Raw genomic sequence first — 26,420 nt, forward strand, 5'->3', positions numbered from 1 at the left:
ACAGTTGTCTGATTAATTAGCTGTTGCAGCCACTGCCTCTGTTTTTTTTAATGTAATCTTGAGCAAAGGATATACACCCATGATCCTTGGGACAATTATGGCAGACAGTGTCTCTGGTTTTCTGCTTCAAACAACTCTGCAATTGCCATTTCTCAATTGGACCATTCATCTCTCACCCCTCATTGATCCTAAATCTGGCATCAGTGGACAGGGGTTGGATGGAGCAGGCTCCAAATGAGGGGGCAGCAGATTTCTGCTTTAACTCAGAGGGAAGCCAAGGCTTATTGCAGCTTTTCTGTGAAGACAGCTGCGAACACCTCACGGCAAAAATGTGCTAAAGCCATCACAGCTGTGCAGCCAGGCACAGGGGCTGCAGTGGTCTCTGGACCAGACTCCCACTCGTCTGTGAAGCTGAAATAAGTTCTTCCTGAAACACAGCAAAGTGATAAATATCTCCTTTTTCCTTTCTATTTCTATCACAGGGGAGACAAGTTATCAACAGCCCTCATCTAAACCAGGCCTCTGCACAAGGTAAGGCTCTGTTTTCTTTGCCTCCCCATGGGGTTTTGCAGGGTGGTGGTCCCCAAATGTCAGGGTTTGAGGACAAGCCATCACATCGCATCACAGGCATGTGGTTTCTGTATTTGCAGCCATGCCAGGCAGGGAGTTTATCAGAGTGGTTCAGAAAACTCAGTTTACATCACCAAGTCCTTGCAGCTGCCAATTCTCCCCTTGCTCATCAAAGAAATCCAGAGGGAAAAGCACTCCCTCTCCTTTGGAAGCCAGGTGATCTTTAAGGTCTCTTCCAATCCTGTGATTCCATGATTGCTGGAGCAAAGGGAGATCTGAGCCTGGAGCTGTGTGAGATTTCTCTGCCCTGTCTGCAGTGTGACAAGTCATGGATGCTTTATCCAGCCAGCTGAAAATTTCAGAGGAAATAGCAGGCATCAGAGAGCCCAGAGAGGCTACAAAGAGAAGAAGAAGAAAGGGAGGAGAATAAAATAAGGGTACACAGAGCCCCTGCCTGGAGATGGGCTGTTGGCTTCATCCACCTCTGCAATTATCTGTGGGTCACAGATGGTGTTTGGAGATTATTGCCTTTTATCAGGGAGCCCTCAGCTCCCTCTGCCCAGCCTCCAGCACCAGCTCATGTGAGTTTTTGTCAAAGAAATTCTGCAGATTAAGGACAGAGGGAGAGATAATTAGAAGAGGGGGTGAAATAGAGGAAGCTTGGAAGAGGGCAGTTAGCAAAACATGAAAGTTCTACATGTGGATGAAAGGGTAGGATTAGGGGAGATGGTGTGAGGGAAGAGAAAAGGGGGATGGTGGATAAATGGGATGGGTGGAATAACAGTGTTAGGTCTTCTTAGGTCTTATGAATGGTGATGGAGGGTCCCTACCAAGGGCCAAGCACAGGAACTCCTGCAACATCAAAATGTCCTTCAAATTTGGCTTTTGTTATGGAGATCAAATTTGTGGGAGGTGAATATCTTCAACAACGTGATCTGGGGTGTGTTTTCATGGAAATGCCATTTTTCCAGAGACTGTTTTCTTTTGCAGAATTGTTTTCATGGCACGTTTCCAAGTGGCCATGCTCTCCCACCTCCCCAGCTGAGCAGGGACCGACAGTTTGTCACACAATTTTTATCACAGAGTTTTTTTCACAGGGTTTTTATCACAGGATTTTTATCACAAGGTTTTTTCCACTCTGGTCAGAGTCAGAGCAGAAATTGTGATCAAGGAGGCGGATTTTACTTCTCCTTCATGCCCAAAGGCAGAAGTTGAAAGATGCTAAAAAATGGATTAAGTACAATATTAGCCATTTTCAGCTCTCAAAACTAATTTTGTTCATTAGATTCAGTTCCAGTTCTGGAAGAATATTCACACTGACAGTCTGGAAAACTTCCTATTTTTCTCTGCCAGTGTCTGAGTTTCCTGAAATGATGGTACATCTGACTGTGCCCTGTATGGCAAAACAGGCTGATAAGAACCAAGCAAGATATTTGAGATACCAGAGATCTTCTCCTAAGTGACAGCAATTCAAGTAAATTGAAAGAGAAAGCACAAAATCCAGGCACTCACATCATATAAAAAAATTAAATTCAGAGACATAAATTAAATCCTGTGGGAGCACTTTAAATTCAATCAGGGAAAATTATTGGCTATGGAAGTGTGGCACATGATGTAAAATCAACCCTTTCTTTTCCTGTTTTTTTTTTTTTTTATTTTTGTGAGTTTTTTGGTTTTGCTCTCCTTGAGTTTTGAATGATTTTTCGTTGTTTTTTTTCCTGATCTGAGTTTTTGAAATTGTCTCACACTTTCCAGCTTTCACACCTCTGTCTCAGAAATAATTCCTTTATTTATTTTTAACAGAAACCTAATTCCTCCTGACATTATTTATCCTCATGGAAATAACACAAAGGCAGGCAAGGGGTGCAGATCTCTGGATTCAGTGTGGTGCACGTGGCATCACCAATCCTTTTTTCACTTTGGTGATTCTCCCGTGGTGTGAGTCTCCCATTCGTTTTAACACCATTCCCTGAGCAATCACAAAGTTTTTAAGGCTGGTTTTAAGTCTCTGTGGAGTCAAAATTTTAATTCTGAGCCCCCAAAGCCCCCAACACTGCAAAGTCCTGGCCCCTGGTGGGCCCCAAATCTAAGGATCCCATGGTAGGGCTGCTGTCTGCTTGCATTGGATAGATAAGACATAAAAAATAGGTAGAATAACCCCTGCGCTTGCCCTGCCAGCTGCTCACAGCTGGATTTAAATCCCACTGATGGAAAGGGCTGGTGGGTTTGGTGCTTGTCCTCAGGCATTTCAATAACCTGCAACATCCCGAGGAGTCGAAGTCCCTGCAAGGTCATTTCTTCTGGTGAGGAACCACCACTTCTTCCACCTCTTCACTTGCTTCTTGCTGACCAAAATATGAACAGGACTGAGTTTCAGGGTGTGGAAGTTTAGCATGGTCTTGAACTCGAGATCTTCTGTGGCATCTCAAAGTTAAAGCCGAAATTCTTGGTTGTTTTTGTTGTTGTTACTTGAATGTGGATTTGAGTTTGAAAGGAATGCTGTCAGAAACGTGAGTTTGAGCTGAAGTGGGAGAAGGAAGGGTTGTTTCTACTGGAAAAAAAGGGCTGAGTTTTCTGTGAGAAATTAAAAAACTTCTAACCAAAAATGTTTGCATTGATGTGGAGCATGTCTGAGGATGGGGGACTGGGGGACTCAGCCAGGAGAAAAGGAGGCTCATGGGGACCTTCTGGCTCTGCACAACTCCCTGAAAACAAATTGTAGCCAGGTAGGGGTTGGGCTCTTTTTCCTGGTAAAAAAATGAAAGGACAAGAGGAGATGGCTTAAAGTTGCACCAGGGGAGGGTTAAATTGGATACTAGGAAAGAAATTTTCACAAAAAAGTGTTACCAATCTTCAGATCAGGCTGCCCAGGCAATGGAATCACCATCCCTGGAGGGATTTAAAAGCCACAGGAATGTGGCACTTGGGGACATGGTTTAGGGGTTGCCTTGGCAGTGCTGCATTAAATGGTTGAACTGGATGACTTTAGAGATCTTTTCCCATTTAGGATTCAGTGATTCCAACCAGCCCATGCTAGGCTGAAACAGAAAGCTGAGCTCATTTCCAGTAGCAGTAAGCCATAACTCAGTGCACCCAGCTGGCCAACATGTCCTGCAAGTTGTCACTCACACCCTGACCATCCCAAAATGGCCCCAAACCAATGGATGATCCTATGGGACACCCTGGCACAGTCTCAGCCTTGCTTTGGGGTTGCCTTGGCAGTGCTGGGTTGATGGTTGGACTTGATGACTTTAGAGATCTTTTCCCAGTTTAGAATTCAGTGATTCCAACCAGTCCATGCCAGGCTGAAACAGAAAGCTGAGCTCATTTCCAGTAGCAGCAAACCATAGTTCAGTGCACCCAGCTGGCCAACGTGTCCTGCAAGTTGTCACTCACACCATGACCATCCCAAAATGGCCCCAAACCAATGGATGATCCTCTGGGACACCCTGGCACAGTCTGAGCCCTGCTTTGTGGCCATGAGGTGGTTGCAAAGACTTTCCATTCAGGACAAGCCAGCAGTGGGAGGACGGGTTGAATCATTCCTATTGAGCCACCAAACTGGCACTGAGCCTCTGCAAACCCTGCTGGTATCAGAGTTTGCTGACAGCAGCTCTGAGCCAGGATGTGTTTGGCTCCCAATCAAAGTCCTGGGGCTGGCAGCTTTATCTGAGAGCTCCTCACAGCCCCAGTGAGCCTTTCATGGCCTGAGTGGATCAAACTGGTCCAAGGCGGTGTAATCCACGTGTTTCTCATGGGGTGATGGACGCAGGAACAGGAAGAGCCCCTTTCATCATGAGATGGCAACTCCTGCTAGCTCAGGCAGAGAGAGCTTTTCTTCTGGCTCATTTCAGTGTGCCTGTTGTGGGATAAGAGGTGATAAAGTATTTTTTCAGCATACAAACCCTTTTTGTCCTTGTTGTATTCTCTCTTTTTAATTTCACTTATTTTCACTTATGTCAGTTGCTTCGAGATCAAAACTCCATTTTCATTTTCTGGAGTACACAGCCACTCTGGGCTTGGATATATTTACACACTTGCTCCTATTTTTCTGAGCACAAGTGTGATCGCTGCATTATTTCCCTTTCAAGAGGACCAGGAGGGTGTGTGTGTGTGTGGATGGCAGGCTGGTTGTGGACACCTCATGCCCCAAACCCTTTCATGTCTGAGCAGATGTGTGATAACAACTTTCTCAAGGAGGCAGACAGAGTTTGGGTGCATTGCTAATTCGAGCTGCCTCAAGGGGAAGCCCCCAACCGTGCCAGCTATTTTCAGACTTCAAAGCATTCTCCCTCCTGACTGATCATCCTTTTCCCATCCTGGGAGAGAGGCTCTGCTGGAACCTCTCATGGATCTCCGATTTCCTTCTCAAAAGCCTGAAGGGAGCTGCTCAGGGCTCTGCTTTCCAAAGCTGCCTTTCCTCCCACGCTGACCCTTTCTCCTCCCTAACAAATTGCCATCGGAGCAGCAGCCAGCCTTGCACAGACACAAACCCCAAGTCACCCCAGAGACACGGTTATCTTGCAGTGACAAAGGGCCAGTCTGGCTCTCTTGCTGGTGGCATTATTTGAAAAGGTCACCCAAAGACAGTGGCTTGACAGGCTGTTTTGAAAAATGCTAATAATAGGCTGTCCATCGGTCTCAGTGCATTAATTAGGCTGAGCACAAGCTGAAGCCTTCCTGCAGCACAGTTAAAATTCTCTTTTTCTTTTTCTTTTTCTTTTTCTTTTTCTTTTTCTTTTTCTTTTTCTTTTTCTTTTTCTTTTTCAGTTTTCTTTAAAATTTTCTTTAAAATTTTCTTTAAATTTTTCTTTAAATTTTTCTTTGTCTTTTTCTTTTTCTTTTTATATAATTTTTTCTTTTTATTTAAATTTTTATTTAAATTTTTCTTTTTCTTTAAACTTTTATTTAAACTTTTATTTAAATTTTTATTTATCTTTACATTTTTCTTTTTCTTTTTCTTTTCCTTTTTATTTTTATTTAATTTTTTCTTTTTATTTAAATTTTTATATAAATTCTTCTTTTTCTTTTAACTTCTATTTAAATTTTTATTTAAATTTTTATTTATCTTTACATTTTTCTTTTTCTTCTTCTTCTTCTTCTTTTTTCTTTAAGTTTTTCTTCCAATTTTTCTTCCAATTTTCCTTTAAATTTTTCTTTTTTTTCTTTTTCTTTAAATTTTTGTTTCTCTTTAAATTTTTATTTTTCTTAATTTTTTAAATTCTGTTTTTGCCCTTCTCCTTCTTCTTCTTCTTCTCCTCCTTTCCCTCCTTCTCCTTTCTTTTTCTTTTTCACCCTGGCATTTTGGTTTGATTTCTGTGATCCTGCGCATGTGCTGATTCTTTTTATAAACTTTGATTTGCCCCAGAATAGCTGCTCTTTTCTGCTTCAGCAGCTCCGAGCGTGCAGAGCACAGGGGAAAGGTTGCAGCGCTTCCCCGAGAGCAGCCCCGGCACCTCTGGGGTTTGCAAACCAAGAGATTCAGCTCCAGCACACAGGGACCAGCCTGGGCTGGGCCAGAGCATCCTGGCACGTGGACAGGGCTCATAAAAATGAGAAAGAGAGGGATTTTTTATATGGGCAGAAAGTGACAGCACAAGGGGCAGCATTTTAAACTGGCACAACTCAGGTTTGGGTAAGATGTGAGGAAGGAATTGTTCCTTGCGAGGGTGGGGAGGTCCTGGCACAGGGTGCCCAGAGAAGCTGTGGCTGCCCCTTGGAAGTGTCCAAGGCCAGGTTGGAAAGGGCTTGGACCAACCTGGGATAGTGGCAGGTGTCCCTGTCCATGGCAGAGGGTGGCACTGGATGAGTTTTAAGGTCCCTCTCAACCCAAACCATTCTGTGATTCATTCACTGCAAGGAAAAGTGTTCAAGAGGGAGGGATGACAAGATATCAGATGAGCTCAAAGCACAGGCCATGAGCCCAAGGAGGGCTAAATCCTAGAAACAGCCTCAACAGAAACTGCAATGACTTTATGCTTTTTTCAATTGAAGAACCCCACATCATTTTGAGTCAAATTCCACAGCCGCCATGAGAAATGTTGCAGTTTTCATTTACCACTATGTAAAACTCAGGCTGAACTCTGACAGGTTATTTATAACCCTTCTAATTCCACACAAACCCCTTTTTCTTGTTGACACTCTGGGTTTTGTGGACTGGGGGGTGGTTCTGTAGTGTTTTAAAAATACATACACAGGAAATGCTTTGTTGAATCAGTGTTAATCCCTGAGCAGAGGTTGTGTTGATCAGGAAAGCTGGGTTGGTGGAAAGGTTGGATTTGGGGGTGGGAGGATGACAGAGCCCCATGTTTAGGGGCTGAAATGCCCCACCACACACCCAGGTGTGCATCAAGCCACTCAAGGAACAGTCTGGATGCAAAGGAGTTAATTCTTCTTTCAGATCACTTGTTTGTGGTTGCACTGTACGATTTTCCTGCCTCAAGTGACCGTGACCTGGAACTGGTCAAAGGGGAGAAACTCCAGGTCCTCTCCAAGTAAGTGACCCAGGAGGAAGTTCAAAGATGAGCACAGGGAGGCTGGGAAAGGGGAAACCTTGGGGTCAGCCACCACTTTGCAGCTGACCAGAGCTGATCCTGTGCCTTGGCTGTGCTCCAGAGCGTGGATGTGGGTACCCTCTTCTCTCTGCAGGGTGACATTTCCGTGGGTCACAGAAATGTCTGGGGCTGGGGACTGTCCCTGCCTGGGTGGTACTGGCACCCTCTTTGCTGTCAGTGCCTGTGGGTGCAGAAGTAGCATAAATAACAACAACAACAAAAAAACAAAACAAAACAAAACAAAACAAAACAAAAAAACCCAAAAAAACCAGCTCCTGTCCTGTGTTTGTGCTGATTCTGCTTCTGCAAAGGATGTGGGTTGGGTGTAGTCAGAGGAAAGGACAGAACTGAGCCAGACATTTGTGAGGTTTCATTTCAACTTCTCAAAGTCACTACAGAAGAGGCCCAGTCCATAACAGGGCAGAGGTGAGCTTGGGGCCCCCAGGCCTTGGAGGGCTGCTCCATCCTTGACTGCTGGAGGTTTGAGGTGGCCCCCAGAGGTGACATTTCTCACCCACATGCCAGGGGCTGGGACCTGTGGGACAAGGAAGTGGAGAACCCCCTGCATGGGGATGGCTTTGGGTCATGGCTGGTGGCTCAGTCAGCAGTGGGACAGCAAGGTGGGGTGTCTGGAACACAAAGGAAGGAGCAGAAAGGACCCCAATGCATTGTTCAGGAGACAAAATAAACCCCGTGACCACTCGAGGTGTGTGGCAAAGATTTGGGTCTGTGGTTGCTCCACATTCATGGCAAGAGATTGTCACCTCCACAAGTCCCTGAAACACCAACAGCCACCAACCTGGTTTTGGTGCTTGGGAACCCAGAGGGAACTGCAGAGGGGATTATGGAGTCCTGGTCTATCTGCAGTGCTCAAACCCCACAATCCACATCCCCACAGCCTCAGCTTGTCACAAAACCTCCTCTGGGCACTCACACCTTCTCCTCTGCTCCCTTTGCAGAGAGGGGGACTGGTGGCTGGCAAAGTCCCTCAGCACTGGGAGGAAAGGATACATCCCCAGCAACTTCGTGGCACAAGTGGACAGTTTGGAAGAGGAAAAGTAAGTGGGAAAGCTTTTGAGAGGTCAGCATGGATGCTGTGCCCTGGATCTCAACGAGCTCCAGGAGGAGCTTTATTGATGGCAGGAAGATGTCACTGCTGGGCTGGATGGCAGGAGGTCTTTCCTCATGCCCAACAATGCTGACCAAAAGCTCAGGACAAGTTTTTGATCATCATATTGGTGTGGAAAGGGAGGATGAGGTTGTTTTGGGGAAAGTGGGCAAAGGTTCCTGTCCCATTGATTGCGCCCACTGTGGCAAACAAGGATTTGGGGAGAAAGGTTATGGTGGCAGTGCCAGGGACCATCCTCTGGTCCCACTGGGCCAGTCCACCCACACAAATGGCTTCAAACCTCTTCACCTTCCACGAGAATATCCATAAGTAAACTGGAAACCTCTGGATGGGGTGCACTGATCCAGGTCTTGGATCTGCCAGGGACCACGCCAACAATTGAACAAGACAGAAAACTGGGTGCCAGCACCCAGACCCACAGAGCTGTTTTTCACATGAGCCCAGATGCAGCCTCCCTGAAAGCAAAATTGAATGAAAGACTGGAGTCCAAAGAGTTTATTTTGCTATAATACAAACAGGAGGAGATTTTTTTTCCATGAGTTATCCTCCTCTATGGCATTCAGCTCTAAATGATCAGTCCTGCCTGCAATCTCTTCTTGGAGGGACCCAACCATCACTGAGTTCAGCAAATATTTAGCAGGGCACAGAAATGTGGCTGAGACATAAAGGCTCTTTGTGTGGGATACTGCACATCCCATCTACTCCCCACACTATCCGAATTTCCAGGCTGTGAAACAAGTCCAAAGTGATCCAAATCTGGTGTTAATCTACCCAAAACAGTCTATTACTGCCACTTTCCAGTAGATAAAAAGCTACTTGCTAATAAAAACAACCCTCAGTTTCACGGTGTAATGATTAATTAAAAAAAAAAAAAAGAACTAACTGGGAAGAATTCCATTTTTTGTAGAGTTTTTCCTTTTCAAGCCATGCTTTTGCCTTTTCTGTCTCCCAGGTGGTATTTTAGAACTCTGAGCAGAAAAGATGCTGAACGGCTGCTGCTGTCTTCTGGGAACAAAGTTGGCTCCTTCCTCGTCAGGGAGAGTGAAACCACCAAAGGTGAGATCCATGGAGCAAAGGTAATTCCTCATTGTTGCCCAGGCTTGGAAAACCTTCAGCAGGGCTTTAGGAGTGAGCTGGGGGTTTGGAGGGCAAAGATTTGCTCATGATCTACTCATTTGTGCAGCTCTGGCTGTGGTAAGAGTGGCTCTTCCACCAGAGTTCATGGCAGAGACACAGGAACACAAATAAGCGGATTTTCTAAAATAGTTTAGGGGGTTTTCTTTTTCTTTTCTTCCCAAGGAAATGTCTCTCCCTCTTTTTTTTTTTTTTAAGATATTTGTGCACACTCTCGAAGGACTATTTCTCCTGTTTGCAACAGAAACTTGCACATTTGGAAAAAAGCCATTTTCCTAGGGAAAACATGTTTTTCCTGATAGTCTGATAGGGGAACTCATACAAACCAGAACTTTTGGAAGGAGAGTGACTGGAGCAGGATAGATGGATTTCATCCACTTTCCTTCCATATGAACATGTCTGATTTTTGAAGAAATTATTCAGTGAGGATGGAAAGGCCAGAGAATGCTCCAACTCCTCTTGGGCAGTGGATATAGTTATTAATATAACTATAAATAATAAAAACCCCATGCAATTTCAATTTCTTTATTCCATGCTATTAATTGATAGAGTCTGGAAGTTAGTTTAGGTTTTCCCATGGGAATTCCTTCTTGTTTCTTTCCTACTTTTTTCTCCTTGCTTCCTCTGGGCCATCATGTGTGTTTACAGCATGGAGATGCTCGTGGTTCTGCTCTGAACCAGATCCATGGAGTAGTTCAGGAAAGTGTTTCAGTCTTGCTGTCATTTGGTTCCTTTCCTTCCAAATGGATGCAGGAGTCTTTCCTTGACATGTGGGAAAAGGTGCTTTGTGTCTTCCCAATAGAATCAAGGAATTGTTTAGTTTGGAAAGCCTCTAAGGTTGTGGTGTCCAACTGTGACATGATCAGTAGAGAGTTGGATCATCCATCTGAAATCATATGGAACCTTCTTTTCCTTGACTTGTTTCCCAAACACTTCCAAAGTCCCAGGCCAAACCGTAAGAGAGGGAACAGTCTGGTTCCTCCATCCTACAAATGACTCTTGCCTACTGCAACATCTCCTTCTTCCTTCCTTGTCTCTTTTTTTCTCATATTCGCAAGGGAGATCTCCAAGCCAGCACCTGTTCCTTCCACCATGGAGATGCTCCTTCCACCATTGCCAGAAAATCAAACAGTGCCAGGGTCTGGATGCAGCAGCTGGAATCTCATCCTCCTGTAGCTGTCTCCCTCAGCCCCCAAGCAGTGGGGCTGTGTCAGACTGTAACATCCTACTCTGAATTTCCCCCTCTGCCCCATGCCTGGACTCACCTCCACACATCCCTGCTGAGCTGATGCTAAGCAGGAGGGCTGCTATCCATAAGAATTTTCAGCTTCCAGAATTTTTAGGGAACATTCAGCTCAGGAAACATTTCAGATATTTGTTTCTAAGCATTTCACTTTATAAGTCACTTTTTCTGCTGTATATCAGTTTCCCTCCTACTTTTGTGGTGCTTTTGCAGTGATCAGGCTTGGACTTAAAACCACGTGCTGCTCTTCTGTTTATCCCATTCCCACTCTCCCTTTGTTTGTTGGGATATTTGGGGTGTTCATTGCACGCAGGAAGGGCAGGGAGCGCCACAAAGCAGACACTCATGTGCTGTGTCTGAAGCTCTGTCCACACATGATCCTGGTCTTTGTGGCATCTCTAGGTGCCACACATGCATGGGATCAGACCTTTCCCTACACTTGTTCAGGACAATTGTCCCCAACTTCTGCAATTATCTGGAGTGTGGTTGGGTCTTAGTCACACAGGGCTCTAGCAGAGGTGCTGGAGTCCTGAAATCCAAGGAGAAATCACCAGATCCTCAGTTCCCTGTCTCTGCTGTCAGAAGAAGAATGAGGTGTGGGATATCCTGCATTAGCAGATGTGGGTTCCACTCCATGGAAGCCCCATGTGAGTCCTGAATGCTCAGATGTGTCTCTGCCCTGTGACTTTTCTGATATTTAGGATAAAATACGGGTGTTATTCCTTCGAACACCTCATCCTCTGAATCATCCAGCTGCTGCCTGAGCACTCTGTGCTTTGGGCTGCCTGAATGGCCATGTTTGATCCATCTTAGCCACAGCTTCCTCCTCCCTAAAGAGAAAGGGAAAAGACAAAGCCAGGTATCTCCAAATGTGCCATGAGGCTGAATTCCCTGATGTGAAGCACCCTGTGGCTCACCAAGAGATGTGCAGAGCAATGCCATGGAATTAACCCTGCCCTTAGACCCCCACCGTTTTTTCCTGGTTTTCCATCCCCATGACGTGTGTTTTCATTCACTTGGCACATCACCAGCAAAATTTGACCATCAGGGACAAATTTTAGTCACTGGGCTGAGCTAAATCCCATTAATGACTTAAACTGGGAGGTGGTTGCCTCATACTGGGATGTCTCAGGCACAGTGGGATGGGTTCTGCACCCTGACTTGGAGTAGCACCTATTCCCAGCCCATCCTGAGAAGAGTCTCATTTTCCTCACGGTTTGAGATGCAGAAATTCTGCAAATCTTCAGAGCCAATATTTCTCAGAGTCCCCAAAAGGCACATTCAGCATCCTGGGAAGACAGGGACAGTGTGGGAAGCACCGAAATCATCGAGAGAGCACTGTCCTTGCTGAAGCTGCTGCAAATAAACAAAGTCCCCCTGAAGTACCAATCATTCCAAAAGCTGCAGGAGCACATTTGCCCAGCTGTGCTGAGCCACGGGCTCCTGGCTACCAGCACCATTCCTGCATCTCTGCTGCCAGCAGGAGGGACCTCACTGAGCTCAGCCTCTGCATCCAGCTCAGGTCCTGCCCTTCCCTTGGGAAGGATTTTAGGGGCTGGTGAGAGCTGTAGGAGCAGGAAATGGACTAAACACATGTCCCCAGGTACCACATCTACATGGCTTTTAAACCCTTCCAGGGATGGGGGCTCCATCACTGCCCTGCAGCTGTGCCAGGACTGGCCAACTTTTTGACGAGGAAATCGTTCCATAAATTTTGTACTCTGGACTCTTTACCAGTCCAGGTGTGTGCCAGGATGCAGAACAGGTGAATGTCCCTTGAGGCTGAGGAGCAAGAACTCCTTTTGGCTATCCTGGATATCATCAGAGGGAATTAGCAGCCAATGATTTTTATTTTCTGCTGTCACTGGGAGCAGGGACCAGGTTGGATGGGGCTTGGAGCAATCTGGTTTAGTGGAAGGTGTCTCTGTCCAGGGAACAAGATGAGTTCTAAGGACCCTCCCAACCCAAACCATTCTGTGATTCTGTGAAGGAAGAATTGAATCTTTCCCTTCAGTGCCCTTGCCTCTGCACTGCAGCTCCCAAGGGAGGAGGACAGGGAAGCTCCACCATGCTCCCTGCAGCAAATTCAACTGTGGCTGGGGCTGAGATGCAGTCATTAGCTTAATGACAGGGTAAGAATTGACTCTGGCACCTGAGAGATTGGCCCTGACTCTGTCTGAAAAATGTAGGAGAGTTTAAAGGGTTGGTGGGGCCTGGAAAGGAGATCCTGTGGGAGAAGAGTGTTTTGGGTGCAACCACTGGCAAACAGGGCAGGTCTCCATTCCCTGCTGACTCTCAGCCCCCGGACACCCCCTTGCAGAGGTGTTTGTCATCAATTCCTGGATTTCCTTCTGCAGAATCATTTGGCCTCAGTGCAGCTGCCTTCACACCAAGTTTGGCTCCTTCCTTGAGCAGTCCTCACCCTGTAAAAATCCCACACAAACCCTAAGCTGTGTCCCAGGCACACCAAACACCCTCCTGGTGCCACAGGAGCCCAACTCTCCTGCGCTGCAGCCTGGCCTGGGCAGTATTTCAGTCTCTTTGAAATTAAAACAATGTCATCACCCTCAACAGCAATAATGAAAGATAATAACAGTTAATAGCAATAATAGAAATAATAAAATAATAGCTATAGTAATAATAGAAATAATAGAGATAATAGAAATAATAATAGAAATAATAATAGAATGATGATGATGATGATGATGATAATAATAATGATGATGATGATGATGATGATGATGATAATAATAATAATAATAATAATAATAATAATAATAATAATAATAATAATAATAATACTAGTGTTGTGTGGTCATCAATGTCATATTCTTCTTCACAGAATCACAGAATCATTTAGGTTAAAAAAGATCTCTTAAGATTATCAGGTCCAGCCTTGGGCCTTGATGATTATTATCATTATTTTGGAGTTTAGGGCCACATAGGTACCACAGAGGAGCCAGCAGAGCCATTTCTTTGCTTTTCCCTCGAGGTTTTATTGCCCCACTGAAGGTGTTTCAGGGCTGTTTCTCAGCTGTTCAGCTGCAGGACTGATCAAATCAAAAAGGCTTGTTAATTTGTCTTCTGCCTGACATTCATGGTGAAGGAAAGAAAACCAGAAGAGCTTCCTCTGCTGAGGAGACCACCATGTCAAATCGAGGTTCTCTGGCTCTGCATTTAAACCACCAGGTTTTTCCATGAATTTTACACCATCAGATCTGGTCTCTGCAGGAAGGGAGTCCCCTCAAAATGATTGCTGGCGCTTGGGAAAACTTCAGACTCTTCCAAACTCTGCTTGTAAAGATTTATGATCGCTCCAACAGAGCAAATATCCACAGAAGTGGGGAGTTTTTGCTGCTTTTTATAAATGCAAATGGGTTTCAGGCACAGTGTAGGGAAAACTGCTGGTGCCGGGATGGAGAAACACCAGGCAGTGAGGATTTTATGTTAATAAATTTTCCCCTCACGTGCAGGATTAGGGTTTCAGAGTTGCTGTTGCTTCTTTTTATGATCCTGCATGAACAGATACACCCTTTTAAACATGTATAGCCTTGCCTTTTCATTAAAAAAAACATCAAAAATGGGCAGTTTATCAGACCAGGTGATATATTAGACTTAGAACAGCCCAGCAGGCTTGTAACAACTCACTCCAGAAATACAATCCAGACAAAGGGGGGAAAACACCACTGCTAAGCTGCCTTGAACCACACTGACACAGGTTGGAAGTTCTGCTCTGCAGCAACATCTAGTGATGCTTTTGTGCACTGAAAACCAGCCTTGGTTTAGATTCTCATGGAGGGAATAGCAGGTTGGAGTGGTGGAGGGCTGAGCAGCTCCCTTGAGGCCCAAAAGGGACAAGATTCTAGATGGGAATTCCTGGATCTGGTTTAGCCATGGTCACAAGTTTGTGGCTGAACAAGACAATTCTCCTGAACTCACTTTCTGTTCTCCTCCTCAGCTGAACCACTGACCTTGGCACAAGGTTTAATAATGTTTAATCCAGAGGAAGAAGGCTTTAAATGGCTTTAAGTTAAAAGAGGGCAGGTTTAGATTGGATGTTGGGAAGAAATTCTTCACTGTGAGGGTGGTGAGGTCCTGGCACAGGGTGCCCAGAGAAGCTATGGCTGCCTCTGGATCCCTGGAAGTGTCCAAGGCCAGGCTGGACAGGGCTTGGAGCAACCTGGGTTGGTGGAAGGTGTCCCTGCTCATGGATGGGCAGGGCTGGATGAAATTTAAGTTCCTTTCCAACCCAAACCATTCTGATTTCATGATGCTGAGGTTGGCAGAGCTCAGACGGGAACATGGAGCTGTGGAAAAACCATCCTGACCTGGGGAACATCTGACTGCTCTGCCTGCAGAGGTGCTGCTGGTCCCCACAGGGCTTCCAGGGGGCTGTTGGCCACAGCACAGGCAGGGGTGTTACTCCTGGAAACCTCACTGGATCAATTAAGCTTCGATGAACTTTTATCCTGTCCCCTTGCCTTGCAGAGAGGGAAGCTGTAAATTCTGGGGGATTTGCCCTGGAAAGGCACCAGCCAGGGCTGGTTTGGAGCTGTTGATGGAAAGAGGAGGCAGCTGGTCCCTGGCTGGGGTGCAATTTGTCCTCACAGCTCCTTCTGCTCCTTCTCCAGATGCCTATTCCCTGTCTGTGAGGGACAACACCTCTGCTCACGGGGACATCATCAAACACTACAGGATCCGCTCCCTGGATGGAGGGGGGTACTACATCTCCCCCAGGATGACTTTCTCCAGCCTGCCAGAGCTCATCCATCATTACAGCCGTGAGTTGCCTGCCTTCCCTCGTGGGTTTGTGCCCTGGAAGAGGGTGGGGACAGAGGGAGGATAGGTTTGGGGGACACCACAGCTGCTCACAGGGCGGGTGTGATCCTACAACCAGCACCCATGCCCTGGTTTCCATCTTAGGGAATTGCAAGGGTGAGCTCTGCCCCCAGCCCTAAAGTCAGGGAGTGTCTCCCATCAGGAAAGGAAGGAGGTGAATGTTGCCAGGATATGCAGGAGGGGTGCATGGGAAGCAAGGTTTGGAATAACTGGGCAGGATAATTTGTTCCTCTATGTCTCCCTTTGAGCTTTCCTCTTTGATTGGGGCCATTCTGGGTGCCTTGACCCCTGTGGCTGAAGCTTTTCATGAACTCATAGAATTATAAACATTGGGAAAACCCTCTAAGAGCACTGAATTCCCCCTGAACTGCCAAGGCCACCACTAACCCATGTCCCCAGGTGCCACATCCACACAGCTTTAAACCCCTCCAGGGCTGGGGGCTCCACCACTTCCCTGTGTGGTTGTGGAGGTTTCCATGGGTTGATTTCTCCTGGATGGAGGAGGAGGAGGTTTTCTCTGCCATCCCACTGAACTCTCCTGTGCTTTGTCCTCCTCCAGAGAAAGGGGATGGGCTGTGCCAGCGCCTCACAGCTCCCTGCACATCCCTGGTTCCCCAGAGACCCTGGGCCCGGGACGAGTGGGAGATCCCTCGGGAGGCCCTGAAGCTTGTCAAGAAGCTGGGCAGTGGGCAGTTTGGGGAAGTGTGGATGGGTAAGTGGAATTCCTTCCATTCCAGGAAAAAAAGACATAAAGAGAGGAGATGGAAAACCCTTTAATTTCCCTGAGGCAAGACTATTCCAGGAGTGGGGATCCTTAAGGACAAACACATATTTATGGACACACACACTCACACACACACACACAGAGGATTCCTATGGACAGCTCATATTGCAAAGATCAGGGATTGAGCAAGGGTTTCACAGGGGATGGGTGTCAAACTCATTATTTACTCATCTCTTGGGATATGCACTCATTCTTCCTGGGAATCCTGGGCACAGCTGCAGTGATGCCAGTGATCCTAAGTCACACCCAGTAAGGTACCTGGGTGACATTTTCCCACTTTTTCTGCCTCTCTGTTCCACTTTTCAGCCCAGATCTCCATCCCTGATGCCCTCCCACCTACTGCTAATCAGCAGGAGAGGAAGTGGGGGGAGCTCAGCTTCCTTTGCCACCCTCTTTGTGGTTGCAGGTTGCCTTAGAAATGGAGATTGTGGACAGGACCAGGCTGAGTTCATGTGCTGACTGCTCAGTCCTGCCCTTTTGGCTGCATTTGGGTGATTTGAGAGCCCAGCTGGTGGGAGGCCCCAGGGGTTTCACCCAGAAAGGGTCTGGGAGGGCTGTGTGAGGATGGGCTCACTGCAAGGACCATCCCTGATGCAGCCTCATGGGTGACAGCTGTGACACGAGCGTCCCTTCTTCTCTCACACCTGCTGGCACTGGGATTTGCCACATGTTCCTTCATGAGGGATTCAAGCTGTTCCTGTGGTTTTCTGCCCCATAGAGCCTGCAGATAGCCCAAAATTCCTCAAAACACCATCATCTCCCTGCAGGCTACTACAAGAACAACGTCAAGGTGGCTGTGAAGACCATGAAGGAGGGCAGCATGGATCCTGATGCCTTCCTGGCAGAGGCAAACCTGATGAAGAAGCTGCAGCACAACAAACTGGTCCGGCTGTACGCCGTGGTCACCAAGCAGCCCATCTACATTGTGACAGAGTACATGGCCAATGGTAAGAACCCTCCTGGAGCTCTGTGCTGGGCTTCTGCACAAACAATTTGGTGGTCTGGCCAGTGCTCCTGTGCAGAATGAGGGTGGGCAGGAGGGGTTGTACCAAATCTGCAAGCAAGTGACCCAAAAGTTTGATTCTAATACAGAAGGAGACTTTCTGGGTGATGAAAAAACTTTGGTGATGCTCCATTTGATGAGTGTTTAAAGTTCCCCTCCCCACTGTTCTCGCTGGAAGTTTCTTTCAGGTTTTTACTCCCCTCATGGTGAAATTATCCTTTCTTTTGTCCCCTGTTGTTTGTAACAGTTCAAACTATGAATGCCCAGCAGTTTGCAACAGATCTGTGCAAAAAAATGAAGGGAATTTGGGCTGTTAGGGAGCTTTCCTAATGAAAGATACTCCAGTGGACACCCATTCTGGCTCCTCAGATTTCCCTTAGCATGGAGGCAGATTTGCTGCATATATTCAGAGAAGCACCAGGGAAAACAAATTTGTAAATTATTCAGAAGAGTGACAGCAGTCTCTCCTCTCCTCTCCTGCAGGGTGTTTGCTGGATTTCCTGAAGACAGAAGAAGGAAGCCAACTGAATCTCCCCAAACTCATTGATATCTCTGCTCAGGTCAGTGAACATTCAGTGGGAAAAGGATCCAAGTTATTTGTTATAACTCAGTGAAATTCCTGCAAGTCTGCAGTCAGTCAAAGCAAAGGTTTCCTGGAGAAGAACAGCTCCTCCTGCTGTGCTCTCTTAGGGATTCTCCTCATCCTTCTCTGTCCATGTGCACATCAGTTCTGTCCTTAGAGCAACACTCTGATAACTTAGTGCAGAGCTAGAGATCTGGAGTTCGGGGTTTTTTGGGGGGTGGTTGGATTTGTTTTGGTCTGATTTTTTTTTTTTTCTTCTTCCTTGCTGAGCAAGAAAAAAAATGTTTCTTTTTCTTTTTACCAAAAAAGGAGAAAAAGCTCAACAAAGAGATTTCCAATGCAGGACCAGCAGTTCTGCCCTTCTGAGGATGAGGCATAAAGGATGTTCTGATCCTCAAATCTGGGAATATTGCTCTTTAGGAAAACAAACTTTTAGCCTTTAAGCATCTCCAGGCTGCAAATCCTCATAGCTGAAGCTGCAGCTTAAAATTTTAGTCCAGAAGTGCCTCTAAACACAAATAGGGAAAAATTAGGGAAAGCACATGAAGAATGAGAATGGCTAAATCACTGCACTTTGGTCCCAGACAGCTGTTGACAGAATTTGGCTCATCCAGAGCAGAGTCAGGCTAATAAGGAAATATTAGAAAAAAAAAATAAAATACCCTGAAGCATGAGGCTGAATATGGGATTTATCCATAAAATCACTCAGCTTCTCTTGTCAAAGTGGACTTGAGGAAACAATGTGCAACATTTGCTGGTTCCAGCCCTTATATAGAGTTGCTTTTTAATAAATTAACAACTGGAAAATCTTAATATTTGAGGGGGTGGTTTATTATAGTGAAATATTTTAATTCTTGCTTTAACCAGAATGAAAAGATTTAAATGCTTTAAAGCAGTGCCACCTTCTGTCATTTTTATTTTGAACTTTCCATAGAGGTGCAGAGGAACCTCTTTCTGTTCCTTCCCTCTTCACTACTGATAAATTTTTCATATCTGCAGCTTCATCATTGATGTCTGTGAGATGTTATGGAGACAAATGCACGCTCCCTGTTTAGGGTATTTGACTTAATTACTCCCCTCCTTCCCTCCTCTCCTGAAAGCTCCACTTCCCTCCCTCCATCTTTCATTGTTTCATTCCCTCTCTTGAAAATTACAGCCTGTGGTTTGTGTTACATTCCTGAGGATAAGGAATTAATTAATTCCTTTAATTAATTAATTAATTCCTCATTCCAATTAATCCATAGTACAGAGCCCTTGGGGTTGGTGGGAGCATTCCCCAGAAATTGGCAAGATGCATTTCTGTGCAGGACCAGAACAATCTCTGGGTGACTCAGAGCAAAGATTTTGGTCAATGTTACAGAGTTATGGAATCATGGAATGGGTTGGGTGGGGAGGACCTGAGAAATCATCTCGTTCCAACCCCCTGCCATGGGCAGGGACACCTCCCACTATCCCAGGTTGCTCCAAGCCCTGTCCAACCTGGCCTTGGACACTGCCAGGGGTGGTGGGGCACCCACAGCTTCTCTGGGCAAATTTCACCACACAGCAGGACCAGGATGATTGAACACAGACCAAACCCCCACACCCCAATCGTGCAAAACCCACAGAAATCACCCTCAGCATGGGGTAGAAAGGATTTTACCCTTCCCTGAGGCATTGGCATCAACTGGAAGAACAACTTTCAATCCTTCCCTCTCCCAGCCCAGCGCCACCTCCCCAGGGCAGGCACTCAGACATTCCCTGGGTATCTCTGGGAGGAGCAGCAGGAGGAAAGGGCAGTCTCATGAGCTGTTTTGCAATCTGCTTATCTGTGGTGTTGGGGTGACATCACAGCTCAGCAGGCGCCCAACCCTCTGGAGCGCATTTTTTGATCCAATGACATCCGCGTGAGTTAAAATTAGAACAGTCTGGGCTGATACGCTCGGTCCTGTGGTCAGTCTTGAGGGTAAATGCTTGAAAACACTCTGGGCTGGAACAGGCTGAGCACCAGGTCCTATCTCATTAACATCAGGACAGGAAATTACATCAATTCTTCCATTTTCCACTGCAGAAATCAGCCCTTGCACTAGAGGGGTGTTGACACAGGTTAGAAATGCAGCATTGGAAAGTATGTGTGAGTATCCTGTTTGAAACCACATGTGAGTGCAGAGGCTCATGTGAATCTGCATGGAGTGGAAAATTGCTCTGCCCTCACCCACAGGCACTTAAAACCTTTAATAGCTGCTACCCCTTGCTGGCAGGGGCTGCACACGTCCACTCACCTTCCCAATAAATGCCCAGTCCAAATCTGAGACTCAACCTGGCAACTCTGTCTTCTATCAATCTCCCTTTTCAACCCCCAGCACTCATCAGTGAAATATTGCTGCTGGCATTGATAGAGGCTCATCACATACCAGCTGCCTCAATTAGATTTTAGGAATAAATTCTTCCCCATGAGGGTGGTGAGGCCCTGGCACAGGGTGCCCAGAGAAGCTGTGGCTGCCCCTGGATCCCTGGAAGTGTCCAAGGCCAGGTTAGGTGGGGTTTGGAGCAACCTGGGATAGTGGGAGGTGTCCCTGCCTATAGCAGGAGGTTGGAATGAGAAGATCTTTAAGGTCCTAAGGTCTCTTCCAACCATTCTATAATTCTGTGATTTGCTAGTTTGATTTTTTGTGAGTTTTTTTTTCCTTTTCCTAATTCACATATTTAATGGAATGTTTATGACTAAAATGCCCACTGGAGAAGAGAGACTTTGTGGCAGAAACTGGGAATCCAGTGATGTGGTTTCAGCTCTCGCTGCAGACACGACTCAGGGCAAAACAGAGAGTGGTGCTTCTGTTCTGCTTCTGCTTGGCTGCTCAGGATGGTAAAGCTGAATATCTGCACCTGTATAAGTGCAGTATCTATTTATTTACCTGTCTGCTGATCCACCTGTCCATCCATCCATCCATCCATCCATCCATCCATCCATCCATCCATCCATCCATCCATCCATCCGTCCATGAGCAACGTAGGCACATCCATGCTCACGGAGAGACAACAGCAACCCTGTAAAAATGCTGTGCTTTGCAAAGGTGGGTGAAAACCACCCAAGATCCCATGGGGAGGTGATGATGAAGGTGGGCTCTTCCTCCCCTCCCAGGTGGCAGAGGGCATGGCCTACATCGAGCGCATGAACTTCATCCACCGGGACCTGAGGGCCGCCAACATCCTCGTGTCAGAGACGCTCTGCTGCAAAATCGCCGATTTCGGCCTGGCCAGGCTCATCGAGAACGAGTACCTGGCACAGGAAGGTGGGTGTCCCTCCCAGTACTGCCCTTATCTTCCACCCTGCTACTGAAGGGGTTTCTGGCGTCGAGATGGCCCCGAGGTGTCAGAAAGTCTCTTTTTCCCAGCCCCAAGACTGAAGAAGAAGGCAGAATTCCTTGGCTCTGGTTCTCAGGGTTGTTTATTTACTCTTAGCTAATACATTCTTTCTCTGACCTGCTGAGATCTGTCCAGCAGGTTGGTTCATGGCACACTGACCACCTTGGGTTATCTTTTTATACTAAAAACTACGTGTACATTATTTACAATAACTTCCCAATACCTATCACCTATGTTAGACAGTGAGCTTCTACTCTAAACCAATCCAAAAGTGCCAGCATCACAGCAGAAGATGGAGGCCAAGAAGAAGAAGGAGAAAGGCTGGACACGCCCAGATTCCTCCATCTTGCCCCCTGAACCTCCATTCTAAAAATCCCAAAAATCTATTTTTCACCCCGTGACAAACTAACTATTATTCTACTTAAACTCTCTTGACTTGTAATTCTTCATATAAAGGTGGTAATTGTTTTTTCCATGGGTCAAGATCAAAGGCACAGGGGTCTTGGGCTCTGTGCCAAGGTTTCTGAGCCCTTTGGCAGGGTCTTGAGTCCTCCAGGGCAGCCAGAGGAATTTCCTGGGTTCCAACAAATACCTATCACCTATGTTAGACAGTTCCTCTCTACTCTAAACCAATCCAAAAGTGCCACCATCACAGCAGAAGATGGAGGCCAAGAAGAAGGAGAAAGACAGGACATGCCCAGATTCCTCCATCTTGCCTCCTGAACCCCCATTCTAAAAACCCCAAAATTCTACTTTTTCACCCTGTGACAAATTCATGAACATTCTATTCAAACTCTTGTGGCTTGTAACTCCTTGCACAAAGTTGGTAATTGTTTCCATGGGGTAAAATCGAAGGCACAGGTGTCTTTGACTCCATGCCAAGGTCTCTGAGGCCCCTGCCAGAGTCTCAAGTCCTCCAGGGCAGCCAGAGGAATATCCTGGATTCCAAATCCTACTTCCAGGAATGCCAGGATACAAGGCTGGCATCAGGCAGAGGGCAGGAGAAACAAAAACACCCAAACATCCAGTCCTGGGAGAGGCAGCAAGGCTTGGGGGCTATAAAACCAACTGAAAACTGCAGGGGGAAATGGGAAAAAACTCTTTCTATTCTCTTTGTGGGAGTCCCCAGAGGAGGATTAATTTGACCTCTGCTAATGAAGGCTGCTGCCTGTGGCCAGGGTTCTGCAGGGATTCAGTCCAGAGGGAAGGATACAACAGAGCTGGAGCCACAAATCTGGATCCAGCAGCAGCTTCCAGGTGTGCCAGGCAAACCAAGCCCTGACCACATCAGGTCCCTTCCGCAGCAGAGGGACCACATAGAAAACAATAAATCACAGAATCTTTTGGTTTGGAAAAGACTTCTGAGATCATCCCCGTACTGAGATCTGAGCCCGAGGTCAGGCATGAGATCAAATCACTCAGATTGCAAAGGGACTCCACAGAGCATCAGGAAAAGCAGCAGAAGTGACTGAAATGAAACAATTCAGTCAGGCATAAGTGGCACTTACCAGAACATTTTCAAATTTTGGAAACCTGTCCACTTCTAGAGTTGGGATGAGATAAAATTCCCCTTAAAATATACTCTGAGGAAAGGAAATTTAATAGTTTTTATGGGTTTTTTAAATAAGATAAGAAACATTTCTTTCAATTTCCTGTCCCCAAAATCCTTTTTGATGCAAAGCGTACCCATTTCAACATGCAGAACTATTTCAGACTAGTAAAAGATCCCAAATGTAATTTGGAAACTGCCATGAAGGGAAATTTTGACTTTTCTGCAAAATTTTAAGGCAGTTTTATCCTTAAGAGAAGCTTTGATGAAATCAGTATAATTCAGTTAATAACCAAAGGAGCTGCTTCCCCAGCAGAAAGCAGCTCCCACCAGCCTTTTTCCAGCTAGCTTTGCTCTGGAATAACACCTCCCCTCTATCTGCTTTGAACAATTCTCACTTCATATATTGCATTTCCCAGCCTTGTCACTCAGAGTGTGATGTGCAACAACTGAGGTGCTTATTTCACACCCTGCAGTTGGATTTCCAGTCCTGGGAGGATGTGTATAAATAAAAATGTGGTTTCCTCTGCAGTGTAACATGATCAGTTCCCACTTATCAAGGTGGTTTTGCTGTTGGCTTTTTGGTTTTTTTTTTAGCTAAACTGAAATTGCAACCTTTTGGTCATTGCTGTCTACAGTGGGTTAAGCAAGAACTTGGTGGACAAAATAAAAAGGGACTTATTTTGGTTTTAATAAAACTATGCAGCTTTAAGGACTGGGGAATTTATATTTGCTGTTATATTTATGCACTTTTGCTAAAACAACCCCCTTCTAATAAGTGATTTCACAGAATCATAGAGTACCACGTTGGAAAGAGACCTCAAGGATCATCTGGTACAATTTTCCTTGGCAAAAGCCAAAGAAATTTTATACAGAATAAAATCCTACTGTTGTTGTCCCATAATAAATCTGCCAAATTGGTTTTGAATATTCCATCCAGCTCTGGGATGGAGCAGGTGCAGAGGAGGACATGCAGATAATCAAAGGGCTGGAGCCCCTCCTAGGAAAAACCACAGAATGATAATCAAGAGCCCAAAGGAACCAGGGCTCAGGCTGGGGGAATTCTTGTGCCTGTGACAGGTGAGGGAGATGCTCTAACTCCAGGACTTATTTCCCTTTGTTTCCTTTGGGACAGGTGCCAAATTTCCCATCAAATGGACAGCTCCAGAGGCCATTAACTATGGGGTTTTCACCATCAAATCTGACGTGTGGTCATTTGGGATCCTCCTGACAGAGATCATCACCTTTGGCAGGATCCCTTATCCAGGTACAGGATCCCTTTTCTGGGTACAGGATTATTTATCCAGGTACAGGGTCCCTTTTCTGTGATCAGGATCCCTTATCTAAGTACAGGATTATTTATCCAGGTACAGGATCCCTTATCCAGGTACAGGATCCCTTATCCAGATACAGGGTCCCTTTTCTGTGATCAGGATCCCTTATCTAAGTACAAGATTATTTATCCAGGTATAGGATCCCTTATCCAGGTACAGGATCCCTTATCCAGGCAGGACCCCTTATCCAGGTACAGGATTATTTATCCAGGTATAGGACCCCTTATCCAGGTACAGGATCCCTTATCCAGGTATGGGATCCCTTATCCAGATACAGGATTATTTATCCAGATACAGCATTCCTTATCCAGGTACAGGATTATTTATCCATGTACAGGATTCCTTATCCAAGTACAGGATCCCTTATCAGGGTACAGGCTCCCTTATCCAGGTACAGGATGATTTATCCAGGTACAGGACCCCTTATCAGGGTACAGGCTCCCTTATCCAGGTACAAAATCCTTTATCCAGGTACGGGATCCTGAATCCAGGTACAGGATCCTTTTTCCAGGTACAGGATCCCTTCTCAGGTACAGGATCCCTTATATAGGTGCAGGGTGCTGGGAATGCAGGATGAGTGTCCAGGCACTTCCACACCCAGCTGTCTCTCCAATCACAGAATTGTTTCAGTTGCAAAGGCCTCTAAATTGAATTAACCCAGCACTGCCAAGGCCACCACTGCCCCACGTCCCCAAGTGCCACATTTACACATCTGGTAAATCCCTGCAGGGATGGGGACTCCACCACTGCTCTGGGCAGCTGTGCCAGGGCTGGACAGCCTTTTCCATTAAGAAATTGTTTTTAATACCTGATCAAAACATCCCTTGGTACAACTTGAGGTCATTTCCTCTTTTTTATCTGAGAGAAGAGCCCAAGGCCCCTGGCTGTCCCCTCCTGTCAGGGAGTTGTGCAGAGCCACAAGGGCCCCTCTGACCCTCCTTTTCTGCAGGCTGAGCCCCTTTCCCAGCTCCCTCAGCCCCTCCTGGTGCTCCAGCCCCTTCCCCAGCTCCATTCCCTGCCCAGGACACCCTCCAGCCTCTCAATGTCCCTCTTGCCACAAGAGCTCCTTCAAGCTGGCTTTCCTTCCCTCAGTTATCCCTGCACAAAGCCAAACTCAGAGAGGGGAATCAGGGAGGGAACAGAGGCATGGAGAGGAAGCAAACCCTGAAGAAAAGTTTCCAGAATTCAGGAATTCCAGATTCAGGAACCACCTCAGCCCCTCCAGCCCTGCCTGGGTGTGAACTTCGGGAAGCACCGACCTTTCCCCACCCTGGGTGCTGCATAACTCCTGCTGGGCTCTGTTTCCCCCCCAGGAATGACCAACCCCGAGGTGATTCGCAACCTGGAGCGGGGTTACCGCATGCCCTGCCCGGAGTCGTGTCCCGGGGAGCTCTACAGCATCATCCTCAAGTGCTGGCGCAGCAACCCCGAGGAGCGCCCCACCTTCGAGTACCTGCAGTCGGTGCTCGAGGATTTCTACACCTCCACGGAGAAGCAGTACGAGCCCGAGCCGCAGCAGTGAGCAGCCCCTGCGGGGACAGCGCTGCGCGACAGCCACCACCCGCCGGTGGCTCGGCGGCTCGGGTTTCCCTTCCTCCCATCCGCGCGTGGAGATGGGGAATGAGGAGAGACGGGAGGGAGGAGGATGCTGCCGGCTCTGTGGCTGTCGCAAAGACTGAAGAGGTGGCTGAGAGGTGGCACAGCTGTGCCCACCTGGCAGGCATCGCCTCTGGCACTAAGGACAGAAAACTCCTTTGTGACCCGCCTGGATAGAGAAAAGCCCCTCAGCCCCACAGCTGCAGCTCTGGGAAGAGGGGTCCGTGGCCAGGGTGGTGTTATGGGGGTGAAGAATCACTGCTGGTGATGCTGCACCCCCTCCGTGCTGCGGGCAGGGCTGCGAGCGTGTCCTGTCCGCACCTCCTCGGGCCACACCTGCAGGGTGATGCCGCCTCCCTGCCTCAAATCGGTAATAAACAACTGGATACGAGGATTTCTCACTTCTTTATTGAAGAGTCAGGGTGGTGGTTTGGGGGTGAAGAATCACTGCCCTACTCTGCTGGAGATGCTGCACCCCCTCCGTGCCGCGGGTGTCCTATCCGCACCTCCTCAGGCCACGCCTGCAGGGTGGTGCCCCCTCTCTGCCTCAAATCAGTAATAAACAACTGGAAACGAGGATTTCCCATTTCTTTATTGAGGTGTCAGGGTGTGAGCGAGCCCCTGGAGGAGGAGGGAGAGGCCGGGGCCTCCCCGGGCAGAGCGGGGGGATGCTGGGGTGGTACCCGGGGAGGGAATGCGGGGATGCCCAAGGAGAGATGTTCGTGGTGTGGCCACGAGATGTCCCTCCTTCCCAGCG

At 47.0% G+C, this 26,420-nt stretch overlaps 1 protein-coding gene across 2 annotated transcripts in view; it reads left to right on the top strand.

Annotated features, from left to right (window-relative positions):
- The window catches only part of BLK (BLK proto-oncogene, Src family tyrosine kinase), a 36,761-nt gene extending 10,717 nt beyond the window's left edge, over positions 1-26,044 (top strand). For both annotated transcript variants that reach the window (XM_054629057.2, XM_077176332.1), the window contains 11 exons: positions 483-531; positions 6,971-7,064; positions 8,084-8,182; positions 9,206-9,309; positions 15,262-15,411; positions 16,029-16,181; positions 17,021-17,200; positions 17,740-17,816; positions 20,961-21,111; positions 23,869-24,000; positions 25,381-26,044. In XM_054629057.2, coding sequence (XP_054485032.1) covers positions 483-531; positions 6,971-7,064; positions 8,084-8,182; positions 9,206-9,309; positions 15,262-15,411; positions 16,029-16,181; positions 17,021-17,200; positions 17,740-17,816; positions 20,961-21,111; positions 23,869-24,000; positions 25,381-25,589 — 1,398 coding nt within the window. In that variant the 3' untranslated portion in view covers positions 25,590-26,044. The remainder of the gene's footprint in view (positions 1-482; positions 532-6,970; positions 7,065-8,083; positions 8,183-9,205; positions 9,310-15,261; positions 15,412-16,028; positions 16,182-17,020; positions 17,201-17,739; positions 17,817-20,960; positions 21,112-23,868; positions 24,001-25,380) is intronic.
- Positions 26,045-26,420: the final 376 nt, after the last annotated feature.

The sequence above is a fragment of the Agelaius phoeniceus genome, chromosome 3 (genome assembly GCF_051311805.1).
Source record: "Agelaius phoeniceus isolate bAgePho1 chromosome 3, bAgePho1.hap1, whole genome shotgun sequence".
Classification (NCBI taxonomy): domain Eukaryota; kingdom Metazoa; phylum Chordata; class Aves; order Passeriformes; family Icteridae; genus Agelaius; species Agelaius phoeniceus.